Source organism: Melanostigma gelatinosum, assembly GCF_949748355.1.
Source record: "Melanostigma gelatinosum genome assembly, chromosome: 7".
NCBI lineage: Eukaryota > Metazoa > Chordata > Actinopteri > Perciformes > Zoarcidae > Melanostigma > Melanostigma gelatinosum.
Genome location: NC_136640.1, coordinates 5556541 through 5578130, shown reverse-complemented (window position 1 = coordinate 5578130; position 21590 = coordinate 5556541). Strand labels below are relative to the sequence as shown.

The window sequence follows — 21590 nt, the reverse complement described above, 5'->3', positions numbered from 1 at the left end:
AAATAATTAACACAACGCAAGCACCCACAGATCATGCCTCTGACACTTTGTGAATGAAATCTTAGTATTGATTTATATTTATTTATTTTCCTCTCAAATCTATTGGAAAGGAAAAACTGACATCCTATTAGCTCTATGGGGAATACTTGCAGCACTGTATCTTAAGCACTAATAATGGTCACATCATGACTGTAAAGCCATTAGTTTAGCCTTAGCAAAATGCACTTGGCTTAATACTAAATAGAGAGAAACTTCTGTTCTGTAATGAACACTAACAACGTTTGTGTCAGGCTGACAGTATTACTGCTTGTACTAGAACGTGCTTTACTTGTATGATGACACGTGTGTGAACCCCTTTTTATTGGCTATGATAACCACATGATGTTGATGATGATATTTCAGAGTTGTCTCGGGTGCATGACGGGGCCAACAGACAGATATTACACAGCCATGGCAGAAGCAACATCATTTGACAATACCCACATTTGCATTTCCCAAACGTCTCGTGCAACCGCGGCTCAGCAAATGTAAGTAAATATCTCCTTCAGGGCAGTTTACTGTGCATGTCTTGACAGTTTGCCACTTAAAATGTGTTTGCTTGTCTACTTATCAGGCTGCCCCTCAATGTGGGACAAGTGAAAGCCCAAAGTGTTTGTCTTTTCTCCTGGGAGTAGTTTCTTCTCAAAGTACTACCACTTCCACCGACTTTAAGTGTCGTTTGTGCAGATGTGGCAGCAGTGTAGAGGATGTCGGACTAGCAGCCTAATGCACTGAACGTCTGCCTGCACTGTTTATTTTTCAATTAGCCACGGCTTAAGTTGGCATGATGTCAATTGGGCATGGGAACCCAGAGCCCACACTTGTTGAGCTCAGGAGAAAAACCTGCGGAGCAAAACAAGGGTTTTAAAAATGAGGACTTATTTTGTGAGGCTTCTCTGTCCGTCTGTCTGCACTTCTGTGTGTTTGCATGTAGTAGAAAACAAGTGTTTTCACTGCATGTAGTAGAAAACAAGTGCCAATGAAAGAGGTGTGTGTGTGTGTGTGTGTGCGTGCGTGCGTGCGCCCAAACTATTGAGGCTCAAGCACATCGCTGCTGAAATCAAACTGAAGACTAAAAGTCTGTTTCCATTCTAAAAGACAAGTGTTGCGTGTGGTTCTATGTCCTGCTGTCAATGTTTGTGCTTGGGTGCGTGTGTATTCTGTGTCTTTTGACTTCTAGGTGCAGCTCCCTAACGGCTGATTCCTGGATCAGGATGTGGTTTACCTATGTAAGCGCCTCCTTGCTCCGCCCTCGCTCTCTTTCATCTGCCTGTCACCAGACCAGTTTTGCACACTACAGTTTACTTGTGTCCTGTAAATAAACTGCCAGCTGTGGTTGTTTTTAACCGAACTTGGTGTTGTGTCCCTCCTATATGTTGCGACTCCCCAGCCGGTCGTAACATAATGGGGGCTCGTCCGGGATTTGGACCCGGGACCTCACGCACCCCAAGCGAGAATCGTACCCTTTTCTATTATCTGTGTGAGCTTCGTGTTCAGGTAGTCGCATGCTTCTCGCAGGGACTACATTTTGTGGAACCTACCTAAGAGCTTAGCCTCTCCTCACACCTTTTGTTTAAGACCTGGAAGCAATGGGTCTCCTCCAGTTCCCATTAGGAATTGCTTTTATTGCAAAAAGCCCGGTCATTTCACAGCAAACTGTCATGCTCTCAATGAAACGTCAGAAGGTACTAAGCCTGTAGGGCTAATAGTTTCAGTACCACAGCAGTTGCCCTGTGTAGTTGGTCCTTGTCAGACCAATAAAAAACGCACTGAGCATGACTCCTTTGCACCGTTCCGTATGGCAATTTCTGATTCTGAGAAGCTCATCCCAATTCGCATCCTTAGGGATACAGGAGCCTCTCAGTCCTTGTTTTTGGCAGGAGCTTTGCCTCTCTCTGAGAAGACCTCCACTGGTAGCAGTGCTTCAGTCCAAGGATGTGGGATGAGGTGGCTTAAAGCCCCATTGCATGTTGTGTAATTGTAATCTGGGTTGGTTACAGGCCCTGTCGTGGTGGCGATTTGTCCCCAGCTTCCTTTAGGGGGAGTAGACCTGATTTTGGGTAATGATTTGGCTGGAGGGAAGGTGTTTCCTGCTCCCATTGTAGTGGATAGACCAACAGGCTCCGTAGTTGACAATTACCAGAGTGCTGATCTGTCATCCCGGTTGCCTAAAGTCCTTCCTGCTTGCATTGTAACCCGTGCCCAGTCAAGAAAGTACGAAGATGTAGTGAATTTATCTGAAGTGGCTCGACCTGTTGACATTCAAGAGGCTGATCCTGATCCTTCTGTAACTTCTGAGTTGCCGCTAGATAAGCTGTCCACGAATGCTGTTGGAAATGAGTCTACTGAAGTTAAATTGACCTGTCCTGTCACTGTGCCTGCTGGGCCTGACACACAGTTGAAGGTTGGCAAGGAACAGCTGATAGCAGCCCAGAAGGCTGACCCTCCTTTGGCCAAGTGGCAGCAGTGTTGCCTAAGGATGAGAGTGGTACTACTCGTGCCACTTTTACTGGGAGGTTGGTATCCTCGTGCGTGAGAGGGTTTATTCTGTTAAAACAACATGGTTTTGTATGCGTATGGTTCTATGTCCTGCTGTCAACGTTTATGCTTGGGCGTGTGCATGTGTGTGTATTCTGTGTCTTTTGACTTCTAGGTGCAGGTGATTGACGGCACCTGGATCAGGATGTGGTTAAGCGCCTCCTTGCTCCGCCCTCGCTCTCTTTCATCTGCCTGTCACCAGACCCTGGTCTGCAGTGGGATTTGCACACTACAGTTTACTTGTGTCCTGTAAATGAACTGCCAGCTGTGGTTGTTTTTAACCGAACTTGGTGTTGTGTCCCTCCTATATGTTGCGACTCCCGAGCCGGTCGTAACACAAGATAAATCAGTCGTGTGTTTTGGTCTTTCCCCAAGAAGGTAACTTGTGTTTTAGGAATCTAGCGCTTGCTCAAAGAAACTTCAGCAGGGCTGTTTGTTGACAAAGAGGCTTGAACTCAAGCTCTCCAGTTGGAGGATGTTTTGTTTTGTTTTTGTAGGTTTTTGCAGAACAGAAATGCAAAAAACTAGTTTGTTTTGTAAAGAGTGTAGTTTGGCCACCAGAAAGAAATGAGTCACAAATGAATTCATATTTGAGTTGGAGTTGCTCAACTTGAATAGTTGCATTGAAATCTGAATAGCATATTTTGTATTAGTTTGAAACTGAAAGTAATATTATGAAGTTTCACAGAGATGTGGTCTGTGTACGTTTTTGTATTTTTAAAACATTTTTTTTATTGGATTAAATCTAAAGTGGCAGAAACAAGAAAACAACTTGTATTTTCCCTCCGTCGTCCTCATCGCCCGGAGACTACTTCACGGGGAACGAGCGTCCGACCCAACGTGATCGCACACACTTTGTGAGATGACGCAGCACACCATGAAAACAATTCAAAGTGTTGCTCGTGACATGGAGAGCAGTGATGAATTAGAGATTACCACTTCTTTTTTTTTTAACTTGCTATTTTTCCACTCGCCACTCAAGTCAAACTATTCAGGAAAGCCCCTGAGAGTTGCCAAAACGGACTCAGATAAGCACATTATATTTACTCAACCATTGTTAGCGTCTACGGCCCAGACTATAGGGAGGTGTTCTGCTGGAGCTGGCTGAGAGCCCAACGCTTTATGGGTTGTTTTTAGAATAAAAGACACAGTTCATGTTCGGGAGACCTTCACATTCCAGCATGAGATGTGGTTTAATTACTCATTCAACATTTCATAAATGACAATTTAGGAAAGCTCTAACTCAGCCATGTGATTGCAGATCTGGTTTATGCAACATGGGTATGCGTGAGAAAGTGTTTGCATGTTTGTGCTTGTGTCCGTCTGGACTTCTGAGCCTGTCTGTGCACATGAAACATGAAGTGAAGTCAAAATGCAACACACAGTGAGCTGTGGACTTCTTTTACAAAGTTATGCTGTAAAGCAATTTCCTAAAACCAATGTTTAGACCCTTTCAATCACCACTTACAGCGGTGTTTATCTGCAGAGTCCTCTGCCTGTATTTCTCTCATATCGTCTTGTTTTGCTGCGTTCGGGACACATCTGGGCATCAGCCTGTAAGGCGTGGGTGTGAAGCCCCCCCCCCCCCCCCCCCCCCCCCCGCCAATACCAGCATGCAGGTGAGGTCGGGACTTTGTCAAAAGGCAGCGGCCAGGCCACATCACTGTCTCCATCGCTCTCTCTGTCATGGATGTATAAATAGTTACGGGTCTGTGTGTCCGTTTGACTGAGGGTCAGCCACAAATACACCCACTCACCCACACACACACACACACACACAGAGCAGAGAGGCCTGCACCTCGGTTGCATTTATTCAAAGTTAGGGCAATGCGGCACCTTCCCACTGGGTGGTGTGACGGTGTGGCCGTGTTTTATTCGTGCTTTAGATTGTAACCGCGTGAAACGATTAGAAAGTATTGTTTTGTTTCTGTGATTCACCGCTTTGTTTTCACTTGCACTGCTCCCTCTCTTCATTCATTATGTAGCTCACTCACCACGTCTCTCACTCACTGAGTTTGGGATGAGAACTTTGGATGGTGTGTTCACAAACGACAATGCTGCATAACGTACCTTTTTTTTTTTTAAACTTGAAATATTTTGACAAACGTTTTTACTGTTCAATTTGTAGCAGTTGGACCACAAACACTTGTGTGGCTAAACTTGACTGACGCAGGAAAACATTCTGAAAGTGCAGCAGTATCCTGGGAGAGTACAGTTACAGAGGCAAGATTGGCTACATGATGTCTGACCTGGGATCTGCCCAGCACGACCACGGCCTTGAAGTGTGTAGCGCTCAGCGGAGACAAACTAGCTCTGTAAGACATTTGAAACACTCGGCTGTTCGCTTGTAGACGGATTAAAAGATGTCCAGAGAATTCAGTTGTTTGCCTTTTTAGACATTACTCAACAAAATAAATAGAATATCTGAAGTAAATGAAAGTACTGCTGATGTGAAGCAGGACTCTAGAATTATGGGCAACTGGGGTCAAATCAGCGAAAGTCTAATCTCTCCACAACAGGTGTGTGTGATGACTTGGGAAACAATGGGGGGAAAGGAGCAACGATTGAAGGATGAGAGGAATGCTTCATGAGTAATGGAGAAAAATGGAGTGTGAGAACTCCATCTGTGTGTGTGTGTGTGTGTGATACAGAGTGTAGAGAGCAGCACCCTGACACTGAGCCCCTCATTGGCACACAGCTACTCATATATAACCTCCTCAGTGTGTTTGTGTGCTTTAAACGAGACTTCTGCTGTGCCAGAGCTTCACCACACTTCATTGTAATCAATGCTGTTTGTGTTGGTATTGTATGTATCAAAGCAAGCTCCAAAGCACGCATGTCTGCGCTTGCATAATGTTTCTCCAGTATCTTCCGTCTGAGCGCATGCATCCAGCTCTGCATATGTCTGTGCGTGCGTGTGTGTGTGTGTGTGTGTGTGTGTGGTTGCAAGTCGGGGAGTGAGGGACAACAAGGGAGGGAGAGAGAGAGAGAGAGGGATAAATGAGAGAGGTTTCAGAGCTCAATGAGCAAACACTGTCCTGATGTGCTGGTGCACGCTGTTTCTCTGCCAAGTTTTTGCAACACCACAGGATTCTTTAAGTTTTTGGTAGAAGTTGCTGCTGCTCTCTATCGTTTAGCCGCCTCAGGTTTCTGCTCGTCTTCATCTCCCATCTCTTAAGGTAACGTACGGGATGTCTTTAAACTATTGGTGTGTATTCACCTCAAGTGACGTGGCGTCTAATGATTTGTCTTAAGTTTATGTAGAGTTCACTCAGATAAGAGATGCGTAGCTACATGTTTTATTGATTTTAGTTTTTTTAGAATGCTTCATGAGCATTTTCCCCCCACGTCCTGTTTCAATTTATCTTTGCTTAAATCTTTATCCTCTTACTCTGCCTTTTTTATTGTTAAAATCGTCTTAGTGGAATGCTTAAAGATGTATTAAAACAAAATAATTGATATCCAGTGACTTCAAAGTTTCTCACATTCGTTCGAATTAGTTTTTGAATAATGAAACATGAAAAGTTGTTTTTCTAAATGTGTTTGAATCACGTCTGTTACTACTTTATGTGGGTTTTATTCAGACGGGGGTTTAGTGTGTCTGCACATTCAGGTCAGCGTCAGTATCAAGCCATTTACCTTTGTTTGTTTTTCTTGACTTTCTGTTGTGAGGCAGCTGATACATCGTGCGCTCTACAGATAACTGAGAGTAAAGTGTAGTTGAGAAAATAACACTTTTCAATGACAGAATTCTTTTTTTGTTGAAGTGAATTTACCTTTTTTAAGTTTCTTTTAAGTCATTCTTTGACGTATAAATGGTGAGCCAAACATCACAGCCTTCCTCTTTGCCAAGTTTAAAACGAATTAAAGTGTTTTACAATGCAGCTGTACAACCATTTGTACTGAGTGAGAATGCTACGTTTTTAAAGCACAAAACAGGCAAAAAGTACATATTGACAAAAATATAGAAGTACAATTCTACAGAAGTCTTGTGGTTCAATTACATTTAGCATATCAAGTATATAGATTTTAGCTTTGGATACATAATTAAAGGAGTTAAATGTGCTGCGTTCGTCCTTCAACCTTTACAGATATGTGAAATATTCATATAAATAGTCATTTAAAATAGAAAGTACAGTTTAATTAACATCTTTAAGTCTGATTGAACACACACACAATCCTGTTGAACAAATAACTTTCATACTACCCATATTTTCATAGGATCTTTGGCTTTAATATTTTATATACTGCTTGTAGTAACAATCAAAAATGGAGCACTTCTTCATCTGCATGTCAATTCTCCACTTTAGTTTTCTGTCTGGTATTCTACAGCTTTGATCAGATAAATATCCAAACAGGTTATGCAACCGAGAGCGTGAAATGAGATAAATCCTGTCCCAGCACAATTTGTTCCTTTTTTCTTTTTTAGGAAGTTCAAATATATTTCATATTATGTAAGTTTTACCAACGTTAACATTGTGCCTGTAATTTACCCTTAAGCAGGAGATGAAAAATGGAAGACGAGACCCGAAACTGTATTCTATAACGTCATGATTGCGGTGCTTGTGTCGTACAGAGAGACTCATTTTATATCGTGGGTTCACTCAAAGGTAATCTGTGGATTTCCCCTCTGTGTTGCAGTTTGCTCCGTCACTGAGTGCCTCAGAGGACGAGAAGATCCAAGATTCTTGTACCTTTTCAGCCGGCCACATCCTGTTCCAACACATCTTTCCTCTCGCGTTCCCTCGGTCCGTCCTAACCGCTGCTCTTATTCCTTCTTGCTCAACAGACACATTTCAGTCCACTCCCGCTTTCACGCACCTCCCCTCATTCTGGCCCCGCTGTTGTTTTTGTTCTGCTCTCCTGTCCCCTGTCTCCTTTACCTGTCAAAGAGGGACAATTCCATTTCTCTGCTCCATTCCCTCTTCTAACCCCTCTGTTCCCCTCATGGGCGCCATATCAGACAGCAGTGCCACGTTCCCTTTGTCGTCACTGAGAGCCTCTCTCCACCCCTAACCGCCTCGCCAACACCAACATCAACACGACTCAATGGAGACAAAAGATATGATGCTGATGAGCATGTTGGCGGTGGACAAAGGGGAGAGTGAGGGAGAGAGGGAGGAGGCGGAGGGGACACAGCAGGAAAATGGTCGACTGGTGCTGGCCGACGGTCTCGCAGAGAGAGAAGCCAACGGCCTGACTTCTGGCTCTGGACAGCAGTTGTCCAATGCCTTCACCTCCTCCACCCCTCAAAGCCCCAGGGAGGGACCGGGGACCGCAGCTTGCTCTGGAGAAATGGCCCCTGAGCCCGGAGGAGGCACCGGGTCCTCTGTCCCGCCGGGAGGCCTCAAGACTCTGGTGGTCCAACACACCAGCTCGGAGAAGCCCAGAGAGACCTGGAGCAAGAAGATGGACTTCTTGCTCTCTGTGATCGGCTACTCTGTGGATCTGGGAAACGTCTGGCGCTTCCCTTACATCTGCTACCAAAATGGAGGAGGTGAGGGGGCCAAATGGTGTTTGAAAAGGGGAAGAGGAAGATGAGGAGTGGGGTAGAGAGCAGTGTACAGGACATCCCATGTGAGAATTTTAATTAGAAAGAAGAGAAGAGGTTTTTTCATGGTGTCATGAACTTAAACAAACATGTGCACGATCATGACTCCTTGATGCATTACGTAGTGATGGCACATGTGTCCAAATTGAATTGCCAGTACAAAGGAAACCGTACCAACAGAAAGTTACAAATTCCCAGGTTCAACAGAAATGAGTTTATCAGATGTAGGTTTATGGATGGGTGGTTCAAACAAGCACTTTTACCCATGAGACCGCTGTTCGTGTGACACCAAAATAAAATCAGCCTCGACTTATTTTGTTGTCCGCTGTGAGGCGATGGGGTTTGCTACAGCCGCTAACTGAAGGGCCGCCTCCCGAAGCTGCCACCCGCCATGCTCCCGGTGCAGTAGTCTCTTGGTGGTGGGGAGGAAAAGAAATCAAATACAAGTCATTTTCTCATTTCTGCCACTTTGGATTTAATCCAATAATCAATCAAAACGTTCACAGGGCCAGAGTTCTGTGAATCTGCACTCGATTGCTCTTCCTCAACGACCGGCTGCGTGTCTCATTGAACTGAAATTGAATTGCAGGAACTCAATTTGAAATGTGAGAACTAAATGTGGAAGTGCTAATAACCTTTCAGTGAATGTCAAATATAGTTTCAGCAACTTGATTCAACATTCAGTTTTAAGTTGAGGGTTCTAAACTAATGCAGTCAATTTTAAATGATGCTGTTATGAAATTATTCAAGTTAATACAAATTTAAATAATGTGATTCAAATTATGTGTGTTTTTAATGCAATTAATCAGGTTGAGATATATATATATATATATATATATATATATATATATATATATATATATATATATATATATATATATATATGATACACACACATACAGAGTTTCTAGTGACGGATAATTCAGCGAGGAGGTCTGCCTGTGCTCTGTTACTACAGTCTTCACCTAGCGGCAAACAGGGCCTCCCTTTCCACTTTTATTGAATTTGCAACAATAAAATCTTTGCAATTTCCTGTGTCCTGTGTGTGTGCCTCACGGAGCGAGGTAGAGATGGGGACTGGGAGACACTTGATAGAGGCAACCGTATTAATTGTGGTTTTTATGAGAACACCTTCAGTCTCTCTCTGCTTAATAACCTGTCTCCCAGGCAGCTGCTCAATCAACCCTTATCTTCCCTTTCATGTCACAAAGACACACGGCGACCCACCCACGTGCACACATGCACATGAAACTAGTTGATAATCAGATAGAGCGAAAGAAAGGAATACGGAGAGAGATTATCTAACTGCATGATGGGTTGGAGAGTTCAAAGCTCTGGCTGCCATCCGGCTGCTTCTCAGTGTTTGGCCTTCTAATTCTCCCTCCTTCACTTTATACTTTCCTTACTTGGCAGCCAACATTAGCTCTACTTTGTCAACGCAGAAGTCAAACAAAATGACACTCGTACTGCGTGTTTCCACATATTTAGTGGAGCCGGGCGAGCATACACTGTTTTTGAATAGACTCGGGTTATGTAAATGATGGGGTACTTACGGCATTTAATGCGTTTTACAGAGTGCTTTTTAGTGTTCTTGTCGATTTATTGAGAGTGTGAGCGAGTAGCATTTCTCAGGAGTGTAATTAGACTTTTTGCTGTTGGTCCATAACTTATTCTCCTCTCACTTTCCCCACTGTTTGCATCCCCTCCGCATAAATCCTCACATTTGTAACCCTTGCTCTCCCTCTCTCACCCCCGTATACATCTTCCGTCCTCGTGCCTCTGCCCAGGTGCCTTTTTGCTGCCCTACATGCTGATGGCCGTGTTCGGAGGCATCCCTCTATTCTACATGGAGCTGGCTCTCGGCCAGTTCCACCGCAGCGGCTGCATCTCCATCTGGAAACACGTCTGCCCCATCTTCAAAGGTAACGGGAGGAGTGGAGAGAAAGCAGAGCCGATGGAGAAATGAGTTAACAGCAATAGCTTGGATTAAAAGGCAAGTAGAGGCCATGAGAGACCAGGGCCCACTAACGGGGAAATTGGCAGTAGCGGAACAAAGCGCTGATAAAGGACAGTGTCAAGCCGTCAGAGCCTGAGAGACGGCTCAGTTAACCCCGTGCTCCCCCTCAGTACAGTTCCCTTGAAGAGCATCCCGAGCCTTTTGTACATCTAATGAGATATACCGACTCTCTGTTATGGAAATTGTCACATTTCCATGCCAAATGCCAGATGCTCAGAAATGTGATAGTATGTTGGTTGTTGTTGTTGTTTGGAAATGTCACCCACTTACCCCGTAGCAACTTGAATTAGCTTGAAAACACCATTGATGTGTCTTCAGGTAGTGACTGACTGGTGCCACATACTTCATGAAATATTTTGTTCCTCAATAAAACGCACTTGGCAGGTTTATGATCAAGAACGTTCACGTTTTCATTTTTTCTTTTCTGTTTTTTGTTTTTGTGCTAACAATAGTTTGTTCCACTCATCCAGGGATCGGCCTTGCCATCTGCGTCATATCCCTCTACATAGCCTTCTACTACAACACCATCATAGCCTGGGCCTTGTACTATCTGGTATCGTCCTTTCGGCCCACTCTGCCCTGGACCACCTGCAACAACAGCTGGAACACGGCCAACTGTCACCAATACCTGTACACCGACCACAACGTGTCGTGGTCCAACTCCTCCACCTCCCCCACCGAGGAGTTCTATACGTAAGTGCATGTAAGTCGGATGTAGAGGCGTAAGGGGGGGGGGGACGAGCTTCACATGAGGGAGACGTCAAGTGAAGGAGGGAGGATGACTTCCAGAGAGCGATTACAGGGTTGGTTCTGGTGTTTTAGATTTACCACCATCCCCCCTTTTTCCATAATTCTCTTGGATGTCTGGCTGTGAAGACATGGCAGCAAGAAACCATTAGAATCACTGATCTCATCTGAGATGGTTAGAAATACCGGAGTGAGACAAGTTACAAAATATGACATATCCTCACACGTCATACTTATTGTGACGGTTAACTAAAGGTCCACATAAAATGTAATCCTGTGGAAAGGTAGAATTTAGCTCAATCGGGAAAGACAACAGACATAAGATAGCGAGACGGCAGAAGCTTTCTTTGATGGACTTTATTTGATAGACTTTGGCGTTGGCTCTGTTGATTTGATTTATGGGGCTAGAGCTCTACAAATAGCAGATTGGCGCTCCGCTTAGTGAGCCACAGACGGGGCCTCGACTCTGAGAAGAAGCTGCCTGATCTCAAATGACGTCAACGAGACGAAACGGATGCGGTGTTTGAAATATTCTTCAGCTGAGATGATGTTTGGATGATGGGAAAGCCTTCAGAACAAATCCCAAAATCTTTAGTGTTAACTTTTGCCTGAACAGACATGTTTGAAAATTGCCGAGTGTGATTCCATTTTGTCTTCTGTTGACCAGCAAACAGTTTGTGCAAATAGATATTACAACAAACCAGAATGCTCTCTGTTCACTGTAAATAACTGCCAAAAGATCAACTATCCCTTTAGACATGACCTTTTAAAATGATTATTTATATTATTCCATGTCTTCCAATCTTTGTCACGCTGCTTTCCCAATAATTAACTCAAAACCACCAAAACTCTGTCGAGTTGGGTGTTTTTCTTAGTTTTTTCCCTGCAACATAAAACCTGCGCTGTGTCTTTCTTACTCCTGACTGCTTTGACACTCTACTGGCTCGGCCTTATCAGCCGCTCACTGGACCGTGTCTTTGTCCGCTGAGACAGATCCCGGGTTTATCCGTAGTTGGCTTTTCCTAATACAGGTTTGGAAGAACAAATTCCGCAACTCAGTCTGGCGCCAGAATTTCCTGTTTTCAACATAAATCACGTCTCTGTTTTATCGCCTGCGCTCTGTGTGCTTAACCTGTGACCAGCTGTTAACCTCACTCATTCATTTCAGCCTCCTTCGTTTTGTGCCCTGTAATGTTTTTCTCACTTTGGCTTGTGCAAACTTCTATGAAGTCATTCAAGGCTCTCTCGCATCGTCTTTATTTATTCTCCCTATCGCGGTGAACTCTCTCATTACTGCTCATTTAATCGGTATGTAACATATGTGTGTACATTATATTTGCCGGGGGTCCATTGTTCTCATATTGTGCATGTTCAGAGAGTTCATACCCTTATATTGTTCCCTTCCTCTTCCCTCCCGATACCTTTTATTCATCTCCTCTTCCTTGTACCTTTTCTTACCCTCTGATGTGTTTTCTTTATTTCTTGCTGTTCCTTTCTGTATCACATCTCCCTCCATCCGTGTTCGATCCTTTTTGTCTCCTTTTCAAATCTTCCAAACATCCCTTCTACCCACCCTATCTTTGTATTCTCACTTTCTTATCTTCTCTGTCCCTTCTTATTATTCTTCACGTTCTTCTCCTGCCCTTGTACCTTCTTCCTTTCCCTACTTTCTTCCACTTTTCCTTGAATTTCATCACTTCCATCCATATCCTGCCATCTCTTCTAACGTCATCTCCCTATATGCAATTGCCTTGTCTCCCTCTTTGCCCAGTCTTCGACCTCATATCTCAATCCTAACGCCCACCCCCCCCCCCCCCCTCGTTTACTCCCCCCAGTCGCAAGGTGTTGCAAGTCCACCTCTCCCCAGGTCTGCACGAGCTGGGCTCTGTCAGCTGGCAGCTGGCCCTCTGCCTGCTCTTCATCTTCATCATCGTCTACTTCAGCATCTGGAAAGGAGTCAAGACGTCTGGAAAGGTAACCAAAGGGGCGCCTGCATGGCTAATGGGGGTGTCAGTTAGAGTGGATGGATGGATGGATGGATGGATGGCCAAAAGAGGCAGAGAAAAACATGGCTGTTCGCCCTCAGTATCATTAATCACCATCATGGATCACCGGACATCAGCCGCTATGACTGACTAGACTTAAGAGTTTATCAACAGAAACGTGAATTGTTACTTCATCTTTTCTGCATTAGGTAGTTTGGGTGACTGCTACCTTTCCCTACCTGGTCCTCCTGGTGTTGCTCGTCCGTGGGGCCACTCTGCCAGGGGCCTGGAGGGGCGTCGTCTTCTTTCTCAAACCTGACTGGCAGAAGCTGCTTACCACTACAGTAAGTCAGTTGGCGCAATCTAGCAAGGCTGTCTGTCATTTTGAAATGTCCGTGTTGCTATTATCTTTGTACAAGCTTCTGATCTTAACATGCACTGTGAACCTGACCACACTCTCTCAGGTGTGGATTGATGCAGCAGCTCAGATCTTCTTCTCGCTGGGTCCGGGGTTTGGCGTGCTACTTGCCTTTGCCAGCTACAACCCGTTTCACAACAACTGCTACAAGTGAGAACTTTTCTTGAAGGCACGTGTCGGTGTATTTTTCACACTACAATGAAACCTACCTCTCCTTTTCCACCATCCCAAAACGAATAATAACCAGCCTGTTGTCCTATTGTTCCAGTCGTCTAGTTTTAATAATTAAGTCTAAATACTCTGCAGTTCTCCCTAACTCTGTTATCTTCCTGCCTCCTCAACCTCTCCTTTCTCCACCTCAGAGATGCTTTGATCACCAGCTCTGTGAACTGCCTGACCAGCTTTCTGTCGGGCTTCGTCATCTTCACCGTGCTGGGCTACATGGCTGAGATGAGGCATCAGGAAGTGGGTGATGTGGCCAAGGATGCTGGTAGAAAAACAACACACCAACACAGTCCCAAATACATAAATCTTTACTCGCATTGTTTGGAAAAAAACATCCTCGATTGAATTTATCAGAATTTTACATAGGACACGCAGCTACAAAAATACATCTGTGAGGATGACTTTGGAGGAGCTATTTCAGCCTCCTTCTCTTTCTCCTCCCCAGGTCCCAGTCTGCTGTTCATCATCTACACAGAAGCCATATCAAATATGCCTGCTGCTACTTTCTTTTCCATCATCTTCTTCCTCATGATCATTATGTTGGGTCTGGATAGCACGGTTAGTTTGTTGATTGCTCATTTCAGCTAAATGTTCTTTGCACATGTTCCTCTCTCCTTGCTGTTATTCTAGCGGACTCTTTTTGTTGCCCAGGGCTCTTGTGTGCTCTCTCGAAACCCAGAAACGGAGGTTTCCTATTTGCCTTGTCGTGGAGGCAAATGTCTTCTTCTATTTGACTTGTTGCACTCGTTGCTCCATAGAGGTACCGGGTATTGTTTGTCCTCGCTGTTCCATTTTGGATAACAGTCGGCGTAGACATTGTGATAGGACTTTCATATCACTGTTGTGTGGCGATCTTGTCTCCATAAGCCGTGTTTATCGGCTCTGAGGCAGCCAGCTGGAGAGAGCCGCAGGGCTGTTATCACGTCCTGATAATCAGCGTGGAATCAGCATCGGGGTTGCTATGCTCCTCTGCTTTATGACTGAGGATATCACTACAAAACGTGTCTCTGTGTTTGGACTCGCGTTGGATCGGCTTTAACTTTTTGTCCCTTGGTGTTTTTGTCATTGTGCCAAGGAGAGGATGCACGAGGCGTCTGTGGATGTTTTCCATCAGTGCACTGTGGATTGTCAAAAGAGTGTCATACGACCGAACAGCTGATTAGCAACACGTAACATTTAGATTCTCAAAGCTTGCAGCCGAGGGTGCATGTACAGCAGACTGTCTCCTCGATAGGTTTTCTTCATCGTCTGCCTTCTCCTTTTTCATTCTGCTCCCTCTGATGAGTTCCTCTTCTTGGCCGTCTCCTCTCTCCAGTTTGCAGGGCTGGAGGGGGTGATCACAGCGATGCTCGACGAGTTCCCGCTTGTCCTGCCGAAGAGACGAGAGTGGTTAGTCTTGGGCCTGGTGTGCGTCTGCTTCCTCGGGGCTCTCTCCACGCTCACATATGTAAGTTAATAACAACATTAAACACTGGTTACTATCAAAATGGCTCCTGTCATGAAAACATCAAATAAAACCAATTTAGATTTTAAAAATCTCTCTACTACCACACATACATCTATAAATTCTCTCACCTGATTAAATATTGTGATATCTGCTCCTAATAAGAAACATTACTTCAACACTTTACATAAAATGTTTCTGCTGTATGTTAAGTAATGTGATGGACCGCAGTTAACAATTAGCCTAACTCCGATCCGAGCAGTAATCTGACAATCAACCCTAAACAAAGTTCCCTGACTGTCTTCGACTGAGTAGGCGAAGCCGCTTGCGTCAGAGTAACTTGCCGTTCCTCTCTCGTCTCGTCTGCTGTGTCAGGGAGGAGCGTTTGTGGTGAAGCTGTTTGAGGAGTACGCGACAGGCCCCGCAGTCATCACCGTGGTCCTGCTCGAAGTCATCGCCGTCTCCTGGTTCTACGGCAAGTTTTGAGTGATGTTGATTGTGATGGCAATGATGACTGCAAAAGTTGGTGGGAAAGGGGTGACGCCGTACTGTATTACAGTGTGTTTTTCAGCACAGATTGGGAACTTGTGGCACTCTGATATTTGGGGCTGTGTAGTGATTGTGTGTGTGTGGGTGTGTTCCAGGTACCAACCGTTTCTGTAATGACGTCAAGCTCATGCTTGGTTTCTCCCCGGGGTTCTTCTGGAGGATCTGCTGGGTGGCCATCTGTCCCTGCTTTCTGCTGGTGAGGCCCGAGTACTTACACATTGAAAGCTAATAAGTCGATGACTGCTGCATTTCTAATGTATCTAATGTTTGATCCTCGCTCCAGCTAACCTCTGCTTTTCTTCTCGTTCCTGTGCGCAGTTCATCATCGTCAGTTTCCTGTCCTACCCTCCAGAGATCAGGTTGTTCAACTACGACTACCCGCCATGGACCACTGTCCTGGGCTACTGCATCGGGGTGTCTTCATTCATCTGTGTGCCTGTTTATATGGTCTACTACTTGCTCAGTGCCAAGGGAACATTCAAACAGGTGCCGCATTTCCTTTCTTTTCTTTACATGCGCTCCGGTGGTAGAGCCATTTGACAACTAATCGGTAGATTGACAGTTCGCTCCTCCAGTCCGTCGAAAGTCTCCTCACTCCCGAAGGCCATGCCATTAGTGCGTGTGTGTGTGTGTGTGTGTGAATAAGCATATGTTTTGATCCTGGTGAGCAGGTGGCCCCTTGCATGGCAGCCTTTCCCATCATTTTATAAATGTTTGTAAATGGGGTTAATGTTGGCATGTAGCGTAAAGCGCTTTTAGTGACAAGTAGACCAGAAGGACGAGATGTCAAGTGTGTGTCTTCTATAGTTTCTCTCGTCCTCCCCACGTGTCCTCCTCCTTCAACCCATATCCCTGCCTGACCTTTGTTCACTTCCTGACACCTCTCCAACAACAGGGATTGCCTCTGTTGCTTTCCTTTTCATGCACCGTCAGAAAAGGGGGAGGCACAGGCCAAAGATTAAAGCCGAGCCAAAGCCAGGAAAAAAAAGCCATGACAACTTCCAGGCCCCGCAGAGGCTGAATTAGAGCAGAGCAGGCTTGTGTCATCAACAGCCCTTTGGAATCGGAGCTACCCTGCATGACAAACGAGGCGTAGCCAAATCGGCAACTTTCATTAAAGTACCGGTAGTCTTCAAAACGTCTCGAGACAGATTTTAAACATCTGTATATTATGGTGTTGCTGTTTGAGCAAGCAGCCTGACCCAACATTTCCAGGTCTGTATTTGCTCTTTGTAGTATACGCTGAGCTTGTAACTTATATCACGCATGCTAATACAAAATGTCTTCATCATATTTATTCATTAGTTTCATTGTCATCTTGTCATGTGCTTTGTTAGAGTTGACAGAAGGTAGGAGGATATCAAAGAGGCTGGTGGTCCAGTGTTGGCACTGCTGCCAGGGCACACAATGGCACTGTCGACACACACGGGAGCCGTGTTTTTGTGTGCATGCGAGTGTGAAAGAAGACTGCGTCAGTGTAACTCATGAGGCCAAGCGAGGTCAAAATGTCCGAGTGTCTCTCTGTAGCAAAACTGTTGTTGTGTTTGTCATCTGGAACATCTGTTCACTTTCCCGTGAACTCACTTTAGATGTACATGTACAGGTTTTGATCAGGTCAGGTGTGTTTGAGATTAGAACCGAAAGGATTTTTCAATCAACACACAAATAATCTCCAAACAACAATATGCGGATAATTGTTAGCTCTGGGAAATTGCAACAGATATTTTTTTTTTATTTTTTTTTTACATCTTTTAAACCTAAATACTGAATGGACTATTTAGTTGTAGCTGTACCGGCTTAGCCAAACAGACCACAGGATAACTAGACGCACTCCTTTGTAGTCAGCGCTCGGTTCAGTTTGTCATTTGACAGAAGACGTTATCGTTCCCGAGACGACAAAACCAAGATAATAGCTATTCTGAGTCCCCACTGGACACAAGATTCCAAAGTGAAGCAGTTGTTGATAAGTTGCTGGTTACGAGTAGTGAGGAGTCAGTAGTCACAAGGTCACAAGTAACCACAAGGTCCTTGAACATACAGTCAGAATGAGCACTAAAACAATATTAGGCCGATGGGTCCAATAGTATGCGAGATTTTCCGTGGACAGACAGACACGCACACGTAAGCACGCACACACACGACCAAAAACATAATCTCCTCAGGCTTACAGGCAGAGAGAACAATGCATCCTGTCCACATTTGGTACATGTTAAATACTCATGTCTACATCAATCCTTGGATATTCTATTTCATTTCAGAGATCTTCAAAATGATTATGGCTCCTGTATCTAGTGCACCTGACAAAGACTGAGTCCATCAAAACCTGCTGCAATCACTTTAGTGGCACAATAGCACAAGAACCTGCTTTGTGGCTGATTCCTCGTCAGTTTCTCGGCAAAGTGTTTGTTTCACTTTAATGTTCTCACTTCTCTTTCTCTTCATCCGCAGCGTCTGTTGAAGAGCATCACTCCAGTGCCCAGCGGTAACCAACACACAGGCTACATTGTCACAAACGCAGTCTGACCAAACCTCGACCACAAGAAGGTGTCACTCACTCTAGCCACATAGAGCGCCCTCTTCTGGACAAACTTCAAAACTGCAGGACACAAGGGGCTACCTTTCACCGTCTTTGCCTCTTTTTCAGACATCACTCCACTTGTTTTTAGCCGTCTCACACCAAGATCTAGAACTGGTGGTGGAGGTATGCGGAGCCAGGCTGCAGTAGTTCACTGAGCTTTGTTTAGTTTTCTTCCTTTATGCTGGTTCAGTTCTCCGGTGTTTAAAAACACAAAGCTTAACCTTCAGTCAGATCAACATCCTCTCTCTATTTGTCGCCTAAGACATCTTGTGACCAACCTTTCTTCAGGTTATACAGTTGAAACGAATGTTTTCTACAATCATAGAGTATGATACAGTCTGTGTTCATGTAGACAAATGAACTGCAGAGATCAGTCAAAGAAGGCCAGATAGTTACATTTATATCCTCTCTCTGTCTTTACGGTTGCATTTTCATATTCTGCTGTTAAGTTATGCATTCTAACATGTAGCACTATTCAGGTATCTGTTACTGAAGCCAAATATATGATATATTTTCTGTTCATATTTCTAAAGATGTTCCCATATTTTAACTGTCCTTATGTTGTGTTGACTGTCAGCCTGTGCTTATTTGGTGGCATCTTGGACAGGCGACGGATTTGCAATGAGTTCCCTACACTGTGAAGCACTGTCTGTTAGTGGCGTGTGTGTGTGTGTGTGTGTGTGTGTGTGTGTGTGTGTGACTGCGTGCGTGTTTGTGTCTGAAAAAAGGACTTTTATAATTTCCAGTTGAAAAAAAATAGATCACAGACATAACCAACCAAGTGTATTCATCCTATAACTGCAATATAAAATGTGTATTTATTTTCTAACGTGTCATTTTGACCTCCCACACTCGAGTGTGACAAACATCACATGTGACATCACACGACGTCGTGCTGACGGTCCTCGTTTAATCACAGTGACATTCTGCACTCTGTTGTCATTCTGCATAACTGCCAGTCATGGAAACCAAATATGGATCAGAGCGAATAGCATTATCAATGGCATCGTCTGAAAATCAGCATTACTGCGTTTTACTTTCTACCAAAAAATAGCGCGTGTGTGTCGGTGTGTTTCTGAGCGTGTGTGTCGGAGCAGGAGTTAAAATATGGCGAGTACTGTACATCTCAATGTGTATTCAGTTTGGTATTGGTGTAATCTATCCTGTGAATACCTGTCTCCTCTCTCCATGGATGTGTGAGTGCGTGTTTAGTTCTTGTGTGCGTGTGCCTTGATTAGTGTGTTGGTGCGTGTATGGGTGGTTGTGCAAAAAGGATTAGAGGTGTTCAGCCCCTTTATGTGTGCATGCCGTGATGTGTGTGTGTGTGTGTGTATACTGTACTTCAAGTGTGTGTGTGTGTGTGTGTGTGTGTGTGTCTGTAATGTGATCTCCTATTGTCTTGTTAACTGCCAAAATATGTTACGAAGGATGTAAACTCCCTCTTGCCTCTCTCTCTCGTACCTCTCGAGCTCATGTAAGATATATGTATGTCAATAAAAGACTGTATTGAGAAATGCACCTGTATAGAATAAAGATATAAAAATATATGGGAAACAAAGGATAATAAAGATATATGGAAATAAATAACCTCTGTTGGTTCATTCTTTTCTTCGTTTGTCAATCTGGTCTTGTACACAATTTGAGAAATGATCGTAAAAAGTTGACATACAAACATGAACTTACATAATGAACATCAGACATACTGTAGTCAACATGTACGGGAAAGCAGGTGTCTTCATCTGACAAACATCCACAAACAGACACGAGACACTATGAAATATGTTTCATGTAAAATCTGAATACATCCAAACCTGAAAGAGGGAATGCAGTTTGGATTGTGGGAGTTTAATCATCACTGTGCAGTTATCCACTTCACCTGTGTCCTCAGCCCCGAGACACACCTGCTTTACTTTAGAAGTTGAGTATCCAATGACGTGTCTTTAAAGTATCGAGTTTTCTTAAATAATTTCAGCAAACTAAAGAGAATATACTAACACTAAAAAACAAACCAATAAAAAGCAACAAAAAAAACCTGTAGACCTTGCACATTTGAACAGGTTTTTTTAAGGATTCCTCGAATATATTCTCCAAAGAACTTCAGCCTGAACTGATGGTTCTTGTCATTTATATTTATATTTATTTATGTGTTGTATCTGCAACAGGCTCACAGTCTGCTTATCGAGCCATCAACATATTTGCATGGGCAGATACTGAAGGGAACATTTATAGAAACATGATATATTTATGTTCATAACGATGCTTTTTGGGGCGTGGCTTTGGAGGGAGGCCTGAAGAAACATGTCAGTGTCGCCAACTTAGTGACTTTCCCGCTAGATTGCGCAACTTTTGGAGCGAGTGCTGCTACTTTTATTTGAATCTCTCGCTGGTTTCTCCAGTGTTACCTTTCCGAGCTGTAATGTGTTATTTTGTCGTGGTATGGTCGAACTAACCCTTTAAATCTCTTCCTTTTTACACGTTGCTCTGCCATCAAGGCAGAAACGAGCACAATCTGTTGGATGATCTGCACCAAAATCCACCACGATGCGCAGGACTCAATGCTTTTTAATGACGTGGGAAAACGTTGAGGCACAAACAGGTGGCCATAGTGCGGCAACAGGATCCGGATCAGGTTCTGATCCAAGTGCGAGTGCTCTGAGAAAGTGGGCACCGTGGGGCTCCTTGTGAGGTTTCTCTGCGTGTCACTGTTGATACCGTGTTTGTAGAGGTTAACGACTCTATTAGCCATTCTCAGTGACTGCACCGTGAACTATCATGACTTGCCTGTTTTAAAAGCAGGCCGGACACGTCGGCGTGACTCGTGCATCGCCTCGATCAAAGCCTGCAGAGCTCAGGTGTTGCATTGAGCCTCTTTAAAACACCGGCTGTCCCAACCTGTCAGAACAATCAGCCGTGTCTGTGTCTGTGCAGCACATATGTGCACAACACAATGGCTCCTTGTCACCACTGATCAATCCCAAGAATGACAACTGTAATCTCCAGCTTCAGCAAACAGTCTCGAGGTCATGCAGACTCACACACACACACACTGGAGAAGGAGGTAAAAGAAGGAGCACAAGCATTTTGATTTCAGTGTTGATGAAAGAATCAGCTCTCCAACCCGAGTATGTATCCAATGCACAACAGATGTGCAGTCATCTGTAGCAGTGAGTACAGTATGTCCTGAGGTCGTGGGAGAAAACTTTTAAAGAAGTGTCCTTATTTCAGTTTCTTAGTTCCCACACATCAGCAGTTCTATCTGTCAGGTTCCAAATAAAACTCTGAATTTTCTTTGGGGAGGTTTAACTGCACCCTCTGTGAATGTGCACATAATCATACGCTGAGCTGCGAGTTTCTCCCATACGTGTGTGTGTGTGTGCTTTATTGTGGCAATTTCCTCTTAGCATCCCTTCCCCCTGACTGATGGACACATCCTGTGTTCTCTGTCTCGCCTTATCGCTGCAGATCTATATTAAACAGTGCGGCACGGCCAGCGTATCCC

The 21590-nt window shown here is 44.4% G+C and overlaps 1 protein-coding gene across 4 annotated transcripts; it reads left to right on the top strand.

The window, feature by feature from the left end:
• The first annotated feature begins 453 nt into the window (after positions 1 to 453).
• slc6a4a (solute carrier family 6 member 4a) lies at positions 454 to 18831 on the top strand. 4 transcript variants are annotated; one of them, XM_079271335.1, is made up of 14 exons: positions 454 to 527; positions 7219 to 8074; positions 9916 to 10050; positions 10616 to 10838; positions 12728 to 12866; positions 13087 to 13221; positions 13342 to 13445; positions 13658 to 13785; positions 13966 to 14078; positions 14836 to 14967; positions 15340 to 15439; positions 15609 to 15709; positions 15832 to 15999; positions 17962 to 18831. In XM_079271335.1, exons 2-14 carry the CDS (start codon positions 7627 to 7629, stop codon positions 18034 to 18036), a joined length of 2001 nt encoding a protein of 666 aa, XP_079127461.1. In that variant the 5' UTR covers positions 454 to 527; positions 7219 to 7626; the 3' UTR covers positions 18037 to 18831. The 4 variants fall into 4 exon arrangements, with proteins under 4 accessions (XP_079127461.1, XP_079127459.1, XP_079127460.1 ...); XM_079271333.1 differs by lacking the exon at positions 454 to 527 and adding an exon at positions 5601 to 5756; XM_079271334.1 differs by lacking the exon at positions 454 to 527 and adding an exon at positions 5601 to 5761.
• Positions 18832 to 21590: the final 2759 nt, after the last annotated feature.

Coding starts and splice junctions, on each gene's coding strand:
- slc6a4a (XM_079271335.1), top strand. CDS start 7,627: ATGGAGACAAAAGATATGATGCTGATGAGCATGTTGGCGGTGGACAAA. Junction 12,867..13,086: donor GAGTCAAGACGTCTGGAAAG/GTAACCAAAGGG, acceptor TTTCTGCATTAG/GTAGTTTGGGTGACTGCTAC. Junction 13,446..13,657: donor TTTCACAACAACTGCTACAA/GTGAGAACTTTT, acceptor TCTCCACCTCAG/AGATGCTTTGATCACCAGCT.